The 18,965-nt window shown below is 39.9% G+C and overlaps 1 protein-coding gene and 1 long non-coding RNA gene across 5 annotated transcripts in view; one reads left to right on the top strand and one right to left on the bottom strand.

Moving 5' to 3' along the window:
* LOC111091520 overlaps positions 1 to 17,880 on the top strand; it is a 20,269-nt gene extending 2,389 nt beyond the window's left edge. Inside the window, exon 3 of the long non-coding RNA XR_005375620.1 lies at positions 15,205 to 17,880. This is a non-coding gene — a long non-coding RNA (uncharacterized LOC111091520). The remainder of the gene's footprint in view (positions 1 to 15,204) is intronic.
* Positions 16,213 to 18,965, bottom strand: part of ALG8 (ALG8 alpha-1,3-glucosyltransferase) — a 27,012-nt gene continuing 24,259 nt past the window's right edge. For 2 of the 4 annotated variants that reach the window (XM_038568498.1, XM_038568501.1), the window contains exons 11-13: positions 18,800 to 18,897; positions 18,401 to 18,473; positions 16,213 to 16,659 (exon numbers count right to left, since the gene is read on the bottom strand). In XM_038568498.1, coding sequence (XP_038424426.1) covers positions 16,428 to 16,659; positions 18,401 to 18,473; positions 18,800 to 18,897 — 403 coding nt within the window. In that variant the 3' untranslated portion in view covers positions 16,213 to 16,427. The remainder of the gene's footprint in view (positions 16,660 to 18,400; positions 18,474 to 18,799; positions 18,898 to 18,965) is intronic. The other 2 variants (XM_038568500.1, XM_038568499.1) reach the window with 2 other exon arrangements.

Below are 18,965 nucleotides of genomic sequence, written 5' to 3'. Positions count from 1 at the left end.
CTACTATATAATATTCTATCATATAAATATGTCACATTTTATTTATTCATTACCCTTTTGTTGATATTTATTTTTTCCCTTTTGTTGATATTTAGATTGTTTACAATTCCTTGAAAGTCTATACTCTAAGCGTATTATCTAGTGTCCAGATAAATTTTTGCATATGCATACCAGGACTAGGATATGTACAAGAATATTTACAGGAGTAATAGCCATTTATAATACTTCCAAACTGGAAATATCCTAAATGTCCACTAAAACAGAACAGAAAATAAACTGTGGTGTTTTCTTAGAAAGGTGTATCTATGCATTAGTATGATGAATCTTAAAAAAGAGAGTGATGTTTAAAAAGAGAATAAAGATTAAGGGAATAAGAGATAAGTTACAGGGGCACCTGGGTGGCTCAGTGGTTGAGCATCTGCCTTTGGCTCAGGTTGTGATCCTGGGGTCCTGGGATCAAGTGCCCCAATCAGGCTCCCAGCAGGGAGCCTGCTTCTCCCTCTGCCTATATCTCTGCCTCTTTCTGTGTGTGTGTCTCTCTCATGAACAAATAAATAAAATATTTTTTTAAAAAAGGAGATAAGTTACAGGGGAATATATAATTCCATTTATATAAAGTTCAAAGGTATGTAAAAATATATTGCTTAGAGATACACATATTAGTGGTAAAACTGGAAAGAAAAGCGACAAGGATTAACATCAATGTTCAGAATAGTTACCTCTGGGAGAAGAAAAGCACACAGAAGACCTTTAAGGTATTAATACTATTCTAAGCTGTGTGGTGGGTTTATTGGTGTACATTTTACTATTTTTAACTTTAATATGCATTTTACATACTTTTGGATTTTATGATAACTTTAATGTAATGTAAATTTATATTGCTAAATTAAAATTTTAACTTTTTATTATGGTAAAAAATACATAACAAATATACCAACCTAACCATTCTTAAGGGTATAGTCAATAGTGTTAAGTATATTCACATTGTAGTGCAGCATACCTCCAGAACTTCTTCATCCTGCAAAACTGAAATTCTATACCCTTTAAACACTAATTTCTTTCCCTTCCTCCCCCAAGCTTTGGCAATCACCCTTCTACTCTCTGTTTTTATGATTCTGACTTCTGTAGATACTTAATATGTATGGAATTTTACAATATTTGTCCTTTTGTGACTGGCTTATTTCACTTACTATAATGTCCTTGAGGTTAATACATGTTGCATGTGATGGAATTTTCTTCCTTTTTGAGGTTGCATAATATTCCATCACAAAATACATATACTACGTATTCCTGTTTAAAAAACAATTTTAGGGATGCCTGGGTGGCTCAGCGGTTGAGCGTCTGCCTTTGGCCCAGGGCATGATCCTGGGATCAGGGATTGAGTCCCACATCAGGCTCCCTCAGCCTATATCTCTGCCTCTCTCTGTCGCTGTGTCTCTCATGAATAAATAAATAAAAGTCTTTTTTTTAAAAACAGATTTGTTCATTTGAGAGAGAGAGGAAAAAAAAAAGAAAGCATGAACAGGGGGAGAGACAGAGGGAGAAGGAGAAGCAGACTCCCTGCTGATCTTGGAACACAACTTGGGGCTTGAACCCAGGACTTAGAGATCATGACCTGAGCCGAAGGCAGACACTTAACCATCTGAGCTACCCAGGTGCCCCTACATTTTATTTTATTTTATTTTATTTTATTTTATTTTATTTTATTTTATTTTATTTATTTATTTGTTTTATTTTATTTTATTTTATTTTCTTCTTTTCTTTTCTTCTTTTTTCTTTTCTTTTCTTTTCTTTCCTTCTCTTTTCTTTTTTTAAAGATTTATTTATTTGAGAAAGAGCGCACAAGTGAGTGTGTGCATGAGTGGGGAGAGGGGCAGAGAAAGGAGAGAAGCAGATTCCCCGCTGAGTGTGGAGCCCCACGCGAGGCTTGATCTCACGACTTTGACATCATGACCTGAGCTGAAATCTAGAGTCTAAGGCTTAACTCAGGTGCGCCCTACATTTTCTTTATCCATTCATCTGTCAATGGACATTTAGGTTGTTTCCACCTCTTACCTACTATGCATAGCGCCACAGTGAAAACAGGTATGCAAATATCCCAAGATCCTGCCTTGAATTCTTTTAGATATATACCCAGAAGTGGGATTGTGGGATTTGAATCATATGGTAATTCTATTTTTAATTTTTCTGAGGAAACTCTATACTGTTTTCCATAATGGCTGCACCATTTTATATTCTCACAGTGCCTAAGGGTTCCAAGTTCTCCACATCCTTGCCAATGCTTGCTGTTTTCTGTTCTTTTGATAATGGCCATTCTATTAAGTGTGAGATGTTATATCATTGTGGTTTTGATTTGCATTTCTCTTATGATTAGTGATGTTGAGCGTATTTTCATATACCAGCATGTTGGCCAGATGTATATCTTCTTTGGAGAATTGTCTATTCAAGTCCTTTGGCCATTTAAAAATCAGGTTATTTGGTTCTTTTTTTTTTTTTTTTTTTTTAAAGATTTTATTTATTTATTCATGATAGTCACAGAGAGAGAGAGAGAGAGAGGCTCAGAGACACAGGCAGAGGGAGAAGCAGGCTCCGTGCACCGGGAGCCCGACATGGGATTCGATCCCGGGTCTCCAGGATCGCGCCCTGGGCCAAAGGCAGGCGCCAAACCGCTGCGCCACCCAGGGATCCCTATTTGGTTCTTTTTTAAAAAAAAAAAAAATTATTTATTCATGAGAGACACACACACAGAGAGGCAGAGACAGAAGCAGAGGGAGAAGCAGCTTCCATGCAGGGAGCCCAGTGTGGGACTCCATCCTGGGACTGCGGGATCATGACCTCAACGGAAGGTAGATGCTCAACCACTGAGCCACTCAGGCATCCCTATTTGGTTCTTTTTGTTGTTGAATTGTGGAAGTTCCTTATACATTCTAGACATCAATCCGTTACCAGATACATATTTTCGAATATTTTCTCCATTCCATAGGTTACCTTTCCACTAGGTGGATTGTTTCCTTTGATATGCAGAAGTTGCTTTTTAAAATATTTTATTTTATTTATTGATTGAGAGAGAGAGAGAGAGAGAGAGAGAGAAAGCGAGCACTCTGCGGGGGGTGGGGGTGGGGGTGGGGTGATAGAAGGAGAGGACAGACAGTCCAAGGCAGACTCCACACTGAGCTCAGCGCCCAATGTGGGGCTTGATCTCATGATCCTGAGATCATGACCTGAGCCAAAACCAAGATCAGATGCTCAAACAACTGTGCCACCCAGGCACCCCCAGTATTTTATTTTTAAGTAATCTCTACACCGAATATGGGGCTGGAACCTATAACCCTGAGATTGAGAGTAACACACTTCACTGACTGAGCCAGCCAGGTGCCCAATATGCAGAAGTTTTTAAGTCTGATGTAGTCTCATTTGTTTATTTTTGCTTTTGTTGCCTGTGTTTTTGATGTCATAGCGGAAAATCACTGACACATCTAATGTCCTGAAGCTTTTTACCTGTTTTCTTCTAGTTTTATAGTTTTAGGACTTACATTTTGGTGTTTCATCCATTTTGAGTTATTTTTTTGTATATGGTTGTCAGGTTAGGGACCTTCTTTTGCGTGTGGATATCCAGTTTTCCCTCCAAAACCATTTGTTGAAGAGACTGTCCTTTTCCTAGTGTGCAGTCTTGTCACCCTTGTCAAAGATCATTTGGCCATATACTCAAGGGTTTATTTCGGGCTCTCTGTTTTGTTCCATTTGTGTACATATCTGTCTGTATGCCAGTACCACACCATCTTGATTACTATTATATTGTAATGTGGTTTGAAATCAGAAAGTGTGAGGTTTCCAGCTTTCTTTTTAAAGATTATTTTGGCAATTTGGGGTCAATAAAACATTTTTTCCTTTGTTTTCTTTTTTGTTCCTTCTTTTTAAAATGTAGGCTCTCTGCCCAGCATGGAGCCCAATGTGGGGCTTGAGCTCATGACCCGGAGTCAAGACCTGAGCTAAGATCAGATACTTAACCAACTGAGCCACCCAGGCACCCCCTCTTTTCCCCCTAAATACATTTTTATAAAAATTTTAATTTATTTAAGTAATCTCTATACCAAATATGTGGCATCCCAAGAAGAAAAATTTCTCATTTTAATGTAAATATGATGATTAGAGAGGTTATGAGAAGTCTTTCATATGTTTATTGATCATCTGGGTCTTTTCTTCAGCAAATTGCAGGGTTTTATCCTTGGCCCATTTTTTCTTTTCTTTTTTTTTTTTTAAGATCTTATTTATTTATTCATGAGACACACACACACACACACACACACACACACACACACACACAGAGGCGCAGACACAGGCTGAGGGAGAAACAGGCTCCATGCAGGGAGCCTGACGTGGGACTCCATCTAGGGTCTCTCCAGGATCATGCCCTGGGCTGAAGGTGGTGCTAAACCGCTGAGCCACCCGGGCCGCCTACGTTTTTTCTTTGGAATTGTCTCTTATTTATTGATATGTAGAAATTCTTTATATATTCTGATGCTAAGCTTTTTTTTTTTTTTTTTTGATACTCAAGATCTTTATTGATTTGACTGTAACAGCAACCATTGGTGAGAATTTAATTTTTCCCCTAATTTCCAAACACCTGCTGGTTTAGGACAGTTACAAAAACAACAAAACCCCAACAGAAGTGATCATGGACTCACACAGGACGGCCTCAAGACGGCATGGTATCCTCTGCTATCCATCCATGACAGTGAAATGGAGGGGGAGGCAGTGGGGGGAGGGGGGCAGAGGTCAATGACATCAAAGGACAAAGGGAAGACCAAGGAAAGTACTGGCAGTCTCTACTTTACATTCAGAGTGGATGGAGCTGGGCCGCTGGTGCCACTAAGACGGGGAAGGGCATTTGTTTTAGATACAAAATATTTTAAAGATGCTCAAGTAGACACCTGGATATGCGAGTGTCCTCTGGGCTCCCCCAAGAGGCCTCCAATGAGGCTTGTTATATATGTGACATATCTTTTCCAAATCTGTTGCTTGCTTTTGAACATTATTTATGGATGATTTTTGTGTGTGTGTGTGTGTAATACAGCGGTTTAAAGTACTGAGTTACTCAAATTTATCAATCTTTTTCTTATGGTCTGTGTTTTTCATATTGTTTAAGAAACCTTTATTCTGGGGCACCTGGGTGGTTCAGTGGTTGAGCATCTGTCTTTGGCTCAGGTTGTGATCCTGGCATCCTGGGATGGAGTCCCGCATCAGGTTCCCTGCAGGGAGCCTGCTTCTCCCTCTGTCTCTCTCTGTGTCTCTCATGAATAAACAAATAAAATCTTAAAATCTTAAAAAAAAAAAAGAAAACTTTATTCTGTGATTAGACAGACATGATCCTATATTTTCTTCCCAAGTTTTAGGTTTTCATGTTTAAGTCTTTAATCCATTTGGATTTTATTTTTGTGTTGAGTTAGTGTGGGATGTTACATATGAGAACTGACCCAATACCATGTATCAAATAGTTCATCATTCCCCCACCAATAATCAATTCCAACTCTAATATACATCATGCCCTCAGATACGCTATGGTCTATTTATTTTTCTTTTAAAAGAAAAAAAAAAACCTCCAGCATTGTTGTGATATTATTGCAATATAACATACACAAATTGAAGGTATAAAATGTGATGATTTGATACACATGTATATTGTGAAATGATTACTACAGAAGGGTTAGTTAACAACCATGGTCTATTTCTGAACTCTATTTTGTTGCCAAGTATTTTGCCTATTACTGTCTTTGTCAATTACTGTAGCTATATCACACTAATAACTATAGCTTTGTAATATTCGTTTATATTTGGTAGACTGTGCACCCAATTTGTTTCAAAAGCTAGCTCACAATAAATGTTAGCAGTTATTGTTATTATTTGCACAACTCTATTATTCCTCATGATTTTAAAATCACCTTGTCAGATTCCCTGGAAAAATCTCATTGGGGATACTGGTTGGAACTGTAATGAATTTATCAACTAATGTGAGGAGAATCAATGTATTTTATTTTATTTTTTATTTTTTTAAAGATTTTATTTATTAATTCACGAGTGACAGAGAGAGAGAGGCAGAGATACAGGCAGAGGAAGAAGCAGGCTCCTGCAGGGAGCCCGATGCAGGACTCAATCCTAGGACCGAGGGATCATGACCTGAGCCAAAGGGATCATGACCTGAGCCAAAGGTAGACGCTCAACCACTGAGCCACCCAGGTGCCCCAATATATATATATATTTTAAGATTTTTATTTATTTTATTTATTTATCTGACAGAGAGAGAGCGTGCACACAAACAGGCAGGGCAGCAGGCAAAGGGAGACGGAGAAGCGGGCTTCCTGGGGAGCAGGGAACCCCACAGGGCCGGATCTCAGGACCTTGAGATCATTACCTGAGCTGAAGGCAGACACTTAACCGAATGAGCCACCCAGGTGTCTCAGGATCAATGTATTTTAAATGCTGAGGGGCACCTGGGTGGCTCAGTTGGTTAAGCGTTGGACTCTTGGGCAGCCTGGATGGCCCAGGGGTTTAGCGCCGCCTTTAGCCCAGAGCCTGATCCTGGAGTCCCAGGATCAAGTTTCGCGTCAGGCTCCCTGCATGGAGCCTGCTTCTCCCTCAGCCTGTGTCTCTGCCTTTCTCTCTGTGTGTCTCTCATGAATAAATAAATAAAAATATTTTTTTTAAAAAAAGCATTGGACTCTTGATTTCGGCTCAAGTTATGATGTTAGGGTGGTCAGATCGAGCCCCCTGATGGGCTCCATGCTCCACGTGGAGACTGCTTGTCCCCTTCTCTCTTCCACTGCTCACCCCTCTCCTTGTGTGGACTCTCTCTCTCAAATGAATAAATAAAATCTTTAAAAAAAAATTGCTGAGCCTTCTCATGCATGGACACTGTAAATATTTCTCCATTTATCCAAGTTTTCTTTTCTTTTTTTTTTAAGATTTGCAATTTATTCATTTGGGAGAGAGTGAGCATGAGCATGAGCAGGGGTTAGGGTCAGAGAAGCAGACTCCCCACTGAGCAGGGTGCCTGATGCAGAGCTAGATCCCAAGACCCCCAGGATCATGACCTGAGCCAAAGGTGGATGCTTAACCAACTGAGCCATCTAGGCACCCCTCAAGTTTTCCTTAATGAGGGATACATCCCTCATTAAAACATAATTTTCTCCATAAAATTATTACACATTTTTTTTTAGTTTGTCTTTAGGTATATATAGTTTCTGTTGCTGTTGGGAATGATCACATATATTTTATTACCTTTTAAAATTGTTAATTAGGATATTGCTCTTATGTCCAGCATCTTGTTAAACTCCTATTAGTTTCAATAGTTTCTTACTTGATTCTGTTGTTTCCCCACATCCTTGGCAACCCTTGCCTGCTGCCATTGCCAAACTTTGATTTTGCCAAACTACTGGTAGAAATGCAGTATCATTACTCTTTTGCTGTACCTTGATTATCAGTAAAGTTGAATATTTTTTCATATTTATTGACTGTTCCAGTTTCCTCTTCTGTGAATTAGTTGACTGTTATCTTTTACTTATTTTTCTTTTGTATCACCTTTTTTTTTTTTAACTGGGTGATCTCTAATAATTCCTTTCTTTTTTTTTGTTTTGTTTTGTTTTTTAAAGATTTTGTTTATTTATTCATGAGAGACACAGACAGAGAGAGAGAGGCACAGACACAGGCAGAAGGAGAAGCAGGCCCCATGCAGGGAGCCTGACGTAGGACTCCATCCTGGGTCTCCAGGATCACGCCCGGGGCTGAAGGCGGTGTCAAACCGCTGAGCCACCCAGGCTGCCCTGATCTCTAGTAATTCCAAAGATACTCTCAACACGAATGAAATTTACTGCTTTTGTTCAGGTTTATTCATTTTCCCCCATTGTGATTGTGTGTCTTGTCTGAGAAACATTGTCCATGACAAGTCTTTCTGTTCTCACTTTCAATTACGTTACCCTAACCAGAATACCAGTGACCTCCATGTTACCACACCCATTGGTAACAACTTTACTCAACGTCTTAGCAGCATTAGACACAATCTCTTTTCCATCCTTTCAATGAACACTCTCTTTAGCTTCCAGGACACTATGCACTCCTAATTTTTCTCTTGCTTCACTGGCTTCAGTTTATCAGTTTACTTTAATGCCTCCTCTTTTTCTTCTCAGCTTGCAAATGTTAGATTTCCTTAAGACTTGTCCTGGGTCCTCTTCTCTTTACTACTATTCTCTTTCCCTAGGTGACATATCTACTCCATTGGCCTTCATTATCATGTATATACTGATGACTCCAAGATTTATTACTCTAGCCCAAACTCTTTTCTGAGCTCAAACGATACATCTCTTCTCTTGCTTTGAATCTCTGTCAAGATATCTAACAAACATCTCAAATTAAGTATGTCCAAAAATAAGTCTTATTCACACTGAAAAAATTTAAAACAAATTTTCAAGTATAAGGAACAAGGGAGTGGATCCCTGGGTGGCTCAGCGGTTTGGCGCCTGCCTTCAGTCCAGGCATGATCCTGGAGTCCCGGGATCGAGTCCCACATTGGGCTCCCTGCATGGAGCCTGCTTCTCCCTCTGCCTCTCTGTGTGTGTGTCTATCATGAATAAATAAATACAATCTTTAAAAAAAAAAAAAAGGAACAAGGGATGCCTGGGTGACTCAGTGGTTAAGTGTCTGCCTTCAGCTCAGGGCATGATCCTGGAGTCTTGGGATCAAGTCCTGCATTGGGCTCCCTGCATGGAGCCTGCTTCTCCCTCTGCTTGTCTCTGCCTCTCACTGTGTCTCTCATGAATAAATAAAATCTTAAAAAAAATAATTTGCATTTCTCTATTATCAAGTGAAAATAGTTATTTTCCATTTGGGTTCCAATTCGGTTTCCTGCTGTTTGGTTGCCTAGTCATATACTTTGCTTATTTTCTTTAGAGCTATCTTTTAATTTTTTTTTAATTTTTTTTAAAGATTTATTTATTTATCCATGACAGACATAGAGAGAGAGAGAGAGAGAGAGAGGCAGAGACACAGGAGGAGGGAGAAGCAGGCTCCACGCAGGGAGCCTGACGCGGGACTTGATCCTGGGACTCCAGGATCGCGCCATGGGCCAAAGGCAGGCGCTAAACTGCTGAGCCACCAAGGGATCCCTAGAGCTATCTTTTTATTTTTATTTTTTTTTAATATTTTATTTATTTATTAATGACAGAGAGTGAGAGGCAGAAACACAGGCAGAGGGAGAAGCAGGCTCCATGCAGGGAGCCCGATGTGGGACCCCATCCCGGATCTCCAGGATCACACCCTGGGCTGCAGGCTGCGCCAAACCGCTGAGCCACCAGGGCTGCCCGAGCTATCTTTTTAAAACTGATTTGTAGAAACCTCTTGTTTGAGGTAATATGAATCCTTTTTTTTTTTTTTAATTTTTTAAATTATTTTTTATATTTTTAAGATTTTATTTATTAATGAGAAACAGTGAGAAAGAGAGAGAGAGAGAGAGAGAGAGGCAGGCAGGCAGAGACACAGGCAGAGGGAGAAGCAGGCTCCATGCAGGGAGCCTGACATGGGACTTGATCCCGGGTCTCCAGGATCAAGACCTGGGCCGAAGGCGGCGCTAAACCGCTGAGCCACCCAGGCTGCCCCCTTTGTTTTATATATTATAAAATACTCTCCCCTAATCTGTTGTTCATCCTTTTTTTTTTTTTTTTTCAAGATTTTATTTATTTATTCATGAGAGACAGAGAGGCTGAGGTACAGGCAAAGGGAGAAACAGGCTCCCTGCAAGGAGTCCAATGTGGGACTTGATCCCGGATCCTGGATCCCGGGATCATGCCCTGAGCTGAAGGCAGAAGCTCAAATGCTAAGCCACCCAGGCATCCCTGTTGTTTGTGTTTTAACTTTGTTTATAAGGCTGTCTATGGGATCCGTGGGTGGCGCAGCGGTTTGGCGCCAGCCTTTGGCCCAGGGCGCGATCCTGGAGACCCCGGATCGAATCCCACGTCAGGCTCCTGGTGCATGGAGCCTGCTTCTCCCTCTGCCTATGTCTCTGCCTCTCTCTCTCTCTCTCTCTCTATGTGACTATCATAAATAAATAAAATTAAAAAAAAATAAGGCTGTCTATTACACAGAAGTCACAGTTAAAATTCTGATGTAGTAAAATTTATCAATCTAACCTTTTTTATGTATTGTTTTGTGTTGTAAAAAAAAACTTTTCCTGGGTGCCTGGTGGCTCAGTTGATTAAGCGTCTGCCTTTAGCTCAGGTCATAATCCCAGGGTTCTGGGATGGGGATGGAGTCCCACAGTGGGCTCCCTTCTCAGCGGAGAATCTGGTCTCCCCTTCCCTCTCTCTCTGCCCCTCCCCCTGCTCATGCTCTCTCTCTCTCTTGCTCTCAGTCTCTCAAATAAATAAATAAAATCTTAAAAAAAAAAAAAAAATCTTTCCAAACCAAGTTTCTAGTTTTTCTTTTCACAGTTTCCAAAACAAAGCCCATGTACCACCTTCCCATCTTCCTGCTTCTTGCATTTTCCCCATCTCAGCAAATGGTGCCACCAACTATCCAGATGCAACACCCAAAATACAGAGGTCATAGGGGCCTGTCTTTACCCTCAAGCCCTACATTGAATCCATTTCCATTTCCAACCTCTGTCAATTCCAACTCCAAGCCCATCTGCTTCTCCTCACACTGCCACCACCATAGTCTTGTACCCAGATAATTCTTCACAAAGTGCAATGAGTTAAAAAAAAAAAATATATATATATATAAACCTAGTAGTTAATAAGAAAACATTAAAAAAACTAATAGAAAAAGTGGCAAAGAATATAGTTTTCAGAAGAGAAAATACAAAATATTCTAATCACTCCAGTAAGAGAACTGTAAATGAAAATGACTCACATTATTTTTTTTTTTACAGTGTGTTTTATTTTTTTTTTAATTTTTTTTTTAATTTACTTATGATAGTCACAGAGAGAGAGAGAGAGGCAGAGACATAGGCAGAGGGAGAAGCAAGCTCCATGCACCGGGAGCCCGACGTGGGATTCGATCCCGGGTCTCCAGGATCGCGCCCTGGGCCAAAGGCAGGCGCTAAACAGCTGCGCCACCCAGGGATCCTGACTCAGACATTATTGGTAAAGATGTAAAAGATTGGTGATACACGAAGTTAGCAGGTTTGTGGGGGAAACTGCCATCCTCATGCATTGCCTGTGGAACATGAACTGGTACAATTCATTTTCTTTCCTTCTTTTCTCATCTTTCTTTCTTAATTCCTTTCTTTTTTTTTAAGTTAACTCTGTCCAACATGGGGTTTGAACTCATGATCCTGAGATCAAGAGTCACATGCTCTACCAATTGAGCCAGACCGGCATGCTTTCTTTTCTTTCTTTTTTTTTTTTTTTTCTGGCATGCTTTTTATGACTAATTTGGCAGAAACAAATATTCAATCAAATTTTAAATGCACATAGCTTTCAACCTAGAAACTACTTCTAGAAATTTAATCCTATCACATGTGCAGCCCTAGCACATGTGCAGAATGAATATCAATATTTATTGCAGTATTTATACTAGCAAATATACTGGAAACAACTAAAAGGTCCATTAAGAGGAAACTTGTTAAATAAATTATGGTCCAGTTATACAATGGATACCTTAATGGACAGATTCTAAAATGGCCCCCAATTATCTCTGCCTCCTGGTACTCATGCCAACTGTAATCCCCTCCCCTTCGGTGTGGGTGGGACGTGATTGCCTTCCAATATACAGAATGGGGCAAAGGTGACTGGATGTCACTTCCATGATTACATCATGTAAGATAATGTACATTTGTCTTGCTAGCAGACTCTCTTTCTTGCATACTTTTTTTTTTTTTTCTCTTGCATACTTTGATGCAAGCCTGCTGCTCTGTTGTGAGTTACCCCATGGAAAGGCATACATGGCAGGGGACTGAGGATAGCCTCCACCCAATAGCAAGAACCTGAGGGCATTGGTTCTACAACTCACAGTGAACTGCATTCTGCCAACTGTGTGAGCAGGAAAGCACATCTGTCCCACATTTTGTCCCCAGGCAAACCTTGGGATGAAAACACAGCTCCAAGTGACACCTTGATGCAGCCTGTGAGAGACCTTAGCATTAAATGCCTTAAGAAACATGGGAGGGGCTGTTTTATGAAGTGGTGAACACCACCACACTACTTATTTATTCTGTCAGGAAAACTGTAAAAAATGAATGCACCTTGGAGTGATCTTCTGAGAGCCTTTCTAGGCTTCTAAAGTTCTGTGATTCTCTCTACACAGGTATACTTTGAGTCCTGTCCCTTTCATAGTTGTTTATATGTACTAGCATATTGTTTTTGTTTCTGACTCCTGAGACAAAAACAAAAAATTGGTACATTTATTGACCTTTCTTTTTTTTTTAATTTTTTATTTATTTATGATAGTCACAGAGAGAGAGAGAGAGGCAGAGACACAGGCAGAGGGAGAAGCAGGCTCCATGCACCGGGAGCCCGACGTGGGATTCGATCCTGGGTCTCCAGGATCGCGCCCTGGGCCAAAGGCAGGCGCCAAACCGCTGTGCCACCCAGGGATCCCTTATTGACCTTTCTATATCCTCTCAGAATGCTGAATATGGAACTTGATGGTGAGATACTAATGACTGTATTGATACAAATTTTTGAGGTTTTTAAGTTCGTTCTAATTTCAGCTGCCATTAGCATAGTAGCCTGTTTTTTTGGAACACAAGAAAGGGGATAAAGGGGTCAAAGATTTGCTTTTTTTGCCACAATCATGCTGGAAATGTAATTTTCTCAAACTACTTGAGTAAAACATCTTTTCCAAAGGCCGTATTTTATTGGAATGATTTTCTGTCCCATTAACTGCAAACAGCCACATGGACTATATGTAGGGGGCCAGTTCTCTGACACAGAGCAGCTTTCAGGTGGAAGTCATTAACAAGGAAAGGCATACCAGTTTCAGGCTGGAAAGGCAGTGCATCTTCCTGGTCACTCCCTTCCAGTTCTGGCTCCACCCCTCTCACTGGAGGTGAGCAAGCATACCAAGAATACCAAGTCTCTCCCACCTTACTTTTCCTTTATGTTGTTAAATCTTGGCACACTGCATATAAACAGCAGGGGAAAATGAGTTATTTATACATTTTATTTAAATTTTGATAGCTAACATTAGCTTGTTCCTGACATTGCTTAATTCTAGATTTCAGAACATTTTGAAACAATACCTTGGGGCACCTGGGTGCCTCAGTGGTTGGGCATCTGCCCTTGGATCAGGTTGTGATCTCGGGGTCCTGGGATTGAGTCCCACATCAGGCTCCCCCTGAGGAGCCTGCTTCTCCCTCTGCCTCTCTGTCTCTCATGAATGAATAAATAAAATAATTTTTTAAAACTCCCCCCCCATTTTTTTTAAAACTCCCAAAATAAAATATTTTTTTTAAACTCCAAAAAACATCCTCTCATGAATGAATAAAAAAATATTTTTTTAAAACTCCCTTACGTTATTTAGCAACTGCTGGAACCTAGGAATTTGTTGTTGAAAACCCTCCACATCTCACAAAGTCTAAATATGTGAATACAATCTATAGGATTTGGGAAAGTCATGGGACGTATGCAGAGGTCTGGGTTCTAGTCTGGTTGGCACCAACAAGCTATTTCTGACTCTGGAGCCATTTCCCTCTTGATAACATAAGAGGTTAAATTGCTTTAAAGAGAATATATTTGGACTTTGAACTCTTTGGTTAAACATAAATTTATGTGAAGCCCAATATATGACATAGATCAAAGCATATTTACTTTGGTAGAAGATGGGACAGGGCCCAGAGGCTCTAAGACAACTTTCAAGAACATTCCAGGCTCTGCAGAACATTCTGGAAGTTTCTGCACCAGATAAGCTCTTCCAGTTCTGACCTCACAGAATAATGTACAAAGTACAATTAAATTTAGCCTTGTGGAGATGAAAGAATATGTGATCACCAAACCAGCTCTGCAAGAAATATTAAGGGGGACTCTGTAAAAGAAAGAGGAAGCCCAAAGAAATAATCCACAAAAACGGGGACTGAATAGGTATTACAATGACACTAAATTCATATCTTTCAATAGTTACTCTGAACGTGAATGGGCTAAATGATCCCATCAAAAGACACAGGGTTTCGGACTGGATAAATAAGCAAGACCATCTATTTGCTGTCTACAGGAGACTCATTTTAGACCTAAGGACACCTACAGCCTGAAAATGAAATGTTGGAGAACCATTTACCATTCAAATGGTCCTCAAAAGGGTTCAAATTCAACTTCTAATTTTTTTGGCTTGCACACCAGTTGGCCAAGATGTGAACTACATTGAGTATTGGTATTAGTAAACACTTAGATTTTAATCGTGACCTATCTGCTATGTTTCATTCATTCAACTGTGCCAAAAACTGAGGCTATTAGGACATGTATGGTTTCTGCTCTCAAACTGCTAGTGTCTCCTGGGGAACGGATAAACAAGTTAATGGTAGAAGGAGACTCCACAGCATGGGAGCACACATGGTGAGGGTACTCAATTCTGGGAGAGGAGGACAGGAGGGAGAGGGAAAGGATTCATAAAAATATCAAGTGATATTTATTGAATGTTCATGTGTCAGGCAGGGTTTTAAGTTTTTTTGTGATCAATTTAGAGACAAGGACAGAGAGGCTCAGGGATCCCTGGGTGGCTCAGTGGTTTAGCACCTGCCTTCAGCCCAGGGCCTGATCCAGGAGACCCAGGATTGAGTCCCGCCATCAGGCTCCCTGCATGGAGCCTGCTTCTCCCTCTTGCCTGTGTCTCTGCCTCTCTCTGTCTCTCAGTAAATAAAATCTTAAAAAACAACAAAAAGCTTGGCTACAGATAGAAAAGGGAGGCAGGATTTTATTTTTTATTTTATTTTTTTGGGAGGCAGGATTTTAAATCAGGCTGTGTGGGACGCCTGGGTGGTACAACGGTTAAGTGTCTGCCTTCGGCTCAGCGTGTGATCCTGGACTCCTAGGATCGAGTCCCACATCGGGCTCCTTGCATGGAGCCTGCTTTTCCCTCTGCCTGTGTCTCTGCCTCTCTCTCTCTCTCTCTGTGCCTCTCATGAATGAATAAATAAAATCTTAAAACAAAACAAAACAAATCAGGCTGTGTGACTCTAGGGCCCCTACTCTTAATCACTACACTTTACTACTTGTATATTCACAGATATGGTAGCGGGTAAGTTTGATCTTGAAGTCCTTACAATCAGATGACAGGGTGGAAAAGCTGGCCAACCGAGAGAGAAGCAGCAGAACGAATGAAAGAAAGCAGAGGTACAAAATAGCATGGCACTCTGGCAATTTTCAGTTGTTAGGACAGCTGGAACCCAAAGTACAAAGGGGACTGTGGTAAGAAATAGGCCAGAGGGGCTATGCTTCTCTCCCGTTGGCAAAATTCCCATTTTTATTTCTGCAATGAAGTTGAAAAGAAGTCTCAGGAAGTGAATTTAAGGGATGAAATAGCTAGATTAGCACCCCAGGATGCCACTGACTTTGGGCTCTGATCTTTTTAGGAGATGAGTAAATACAATGTGTGAAAGGTCCTGGTGTTGGCCAGAAAAATGTTGGCTGAATCTGAATGTGCAGCAGATATTCGGCAGACTGTGGTCCTGGATAGAAAGAGTACTTCCGTAAAGTTCACTTATGGAAGGCCAGGCTGCAAAAACCACTTAAATTTGTTCACATGAGGAAAGTTTAAGAAGTGGCAACCTTATCAAAACTGTAGAACTTGCTGTTAGAATAAATGAACTGTACAAGATGTCCCAAACTCAATGCAAGCGTAGATGTGGTTTACATCTTCTGCTGACAGGCCAAACCAGTTCATTAAATATTCCCCCTCCTTGGCTTTGTGAATATTGTCATTGTGTAATTTCAATGAAAAAAAAAAAAATCTCCTGGAACAAGGTGTATAGAGTGGGGACAGTACACCATCTGCTTGTGTGCACGCCAATAGGAAAAGAGTAGGAGTTGGTAATGATCCAAAACATTTTTGTTCAGAAATACAAAAAGGCATTTTATTTATATTTCCCTTCGCACATGATTTTAATTATGCTTTATAATGACAATGGCCATCACAGGCTACAAATAATCATACTGTTGGTAGACTTCCTGCTTCCTGCTTAAGCAAGCACGGGAGCCTCGCAATCTCAGACAATTTTAACAGGGCAAGGCGAGATTTGTTTCAAATGTGTTTTATTGCTTTTGGAGGACAAGTGGCTTCTCACCATGGTGACAATCAGGTTGCTAGGCTGGGCAAGGCCAAGTTTAGAAGAATGGTCCTCCAAACAGAACAAATGAAATGAATGGCTCATGCCACCAGCAACTTTCTTCAAGTTCTGATTAATTTCCCATGAAATAATTGCTTGGAATACATCCCAGCAGTTCCTTTATTCATTGTTTCTTTGTCTTGCCGACAGGAGGGTCAGTCAATACTGAAACATACAGTCTGAACCAAGCATATGTGATGCCCACTGCACAATACACTGAGGTCAGTAACAAAGGGATAAAGGGGTACTTCAGCTTCCAGGAGGTGAAAGGGAATACAAATTCACAGAAGATTTCCAGAGGTGCCAGGCCGAGAAGGTAGAAAGTTTCCATCCAATTAAAAAGAGTCTTTTCTTTTCTGAAGAAAAAAGGAGAAAAGTCTATTTTAAATGAATCATTCTGGTTTAGCAAACATTCCTCAGCTAAAGCTTCCCATCTGCACTGTCCTGACCTGAGGAACAGTCAAAGCCATAGTCAAAAGAGTGCATTAAATTCCACATTTAGAAAAAATTGATAATGATACGCCATTGCATTATCTCAAACAATCCAAATTCACCCAATTGTTATCTACCTACACTGTCCCCTGGCTGAAGCTGCCAGGAGAATCAGCTATGTGTCTGAAAGCGGAAAGGCAGCTAGATGCTGTGATAATGGAGTAAGATATGGTAAATGATACATAATTGATGGTTTTTAAAATGTTTGTTTTGGTAAAATAACATAATTTGCTATTTAACCATTTTTAAGTGTGAATTTCAGTACCATTGAGTATACTGACAATGCTGCTACAATCACCACTACCCATTTTTAAAACATTTTTATCACCCCAAAAGAACTCTGGAAATATTAAGCAATAATCCATTCCACATTCCTCTTCCCCCATCCCTACTCTGTACCTTCTAATTTACTTTGTCTCTATGAATTTGCCTATTTTGGATATTTTATACAATCTTTGTCCTTTTGAGTCTGGCTTAGCTCACTTAGCCTAAGTTTTTCAGGGTTCATCCATGTTCTAATGTGTCAGTGCTTCATTCCCCTCTCCAGGTGGCCAGTATTCTACTGCATGTACACATCACATTCTCTTTATCCATTCTCTGGCTGATAGACACTTGAGTTGTTTCCACCTTTCGGCTACTGTGGATAATGCTGCAATGAGCACTGGTGTACACGGATCTGTTCGAGTCCCTGTCTTCAGTTCTTTTTGGGTATATACCTCAGAGTCAAATTGCTAGGTCCCATGGTTATATCTGAGTTTTAATATAATTAAGTAAAAAAGGCTCGTGGATACAATTAGATATGAATCACAGGGAAACTTTAATAAAAAATTATACAGAGGTGCCTGGGAGGCTCAGTCGGTTAAGCTCTGACTCTTGGTTTCCATTCCAGTCATGATCTCAGGGTCATGGGATCGAGCCCTGCATCGGGGGGGAGTCAGTCTGGGATTCTCTCCCTGCCCTTCTACCCCATTCCTTGCTCATGTACACGGTTTCTCTCTAAAATAATAAAAATTTTTTTAATTAAAAAAAATTTAAAGATTTTATTTATTTATTCGAGAGAGAGGCAGAGACACAGGCAGAGGAAGAACCAGGCTTTCCACAAGGAGCCCAATGCGGGACTGGATCCTGGATCCCAGGATAACCCTCTGAGCCAAAAGCAGATGTTCAACTGCTAAGCCACCCGGGCATCCCTCAGATAATAAATAAAATCTTAAAAAAAATTATACAGATAATGTTATATTAAGTTTAAAAGAGAAGAAATTCCACCCATAATTCTATGGCAAGAATTTTTATATATATTTTAGCTTTATGCATCTATATTTATGTGGTTTTACTCAGAATTCATATTTTACATTCCAATTTTTTCATATAAGGTTTTAATTTAGTCCCTTCTCAAATACTCCCTAAAAATAAAGACATGAACTATGTTGTTATGTCAGAATGACAGGATTATGGGTAATTTCTCCCTTAAAAAAAATTTGCCAATTCGTAAATGTTCTATTACTGTCGTAACGTAAAAAATATTCTTAAAAGGCTTAGCTGACCATTTGGCAATAAACATTTCACAAGAGCAAACATAATTTTAAATGTACTCTTTTGGATTACCTGAATAGAGTCTTCAGTGAGGAAATACTATAGATGGTAAACAGTAACATGAGTAAAATTTTAATGGGAAGTTCTGTTAAAAGAATAAAAAAAATACAGATGATAATCCAATTGATAAGAAAAAGATTTGTGATACTTAAGGCAATATAAACACACTGATGCAGCTATATAGTGTTAGCAATGCTTTTTCAGCTTAACTGTGCATTTTTGTAACACCTAAAGATAATGAGGATTAGGGACAAATTAGGAGTTTTATTTAAGACAGTGGATGAACTCTTTCCTTCCAAGAGATTTTAAGGTTGTTTAACTCAGTATTGATCTCTAGGCCCTGATGAAAAGGGCATAGGGCATGGCAATCAAATCTCTTTCTCTTAAAAAGAAAAAAGAAAAGCTGTTTACCTGGTGCAGTGAAGAGCAGAGGGAAGAGGGAATAATGTCCTGTTGTGGTCAGAATCAGAAAAATTGAAGCATCTCCTGCTTTTCCCACAGACAGAAGGCTAAAAATAAAAATTCTTATAATAATTCCTTAAAGTAACAACTGAAACTTACACTGAGAGAGCTTGAA

This window comes from Canis lupus, chromosome 21, assembly GCF_011100685.1.
Source record: "Canis lupus familiaris isolate Mischka breed German Shepherd chromosome 21, alternate assembly UU_Cfam_GSD_1.0, whole genome shotgun sequence".
NCBI classification, from domain to species: domain Eukaryota; kingdom Metazoa; phylum Chordata; class Mammalia; order Carnivora; family Canidae; genus Canis; species Canis lupus.
The sequence above is the reverse complement of the archived record's forward strand: the minus strand, read 5'-3'. Positions and strand labels throughout refer to the sequence as shown.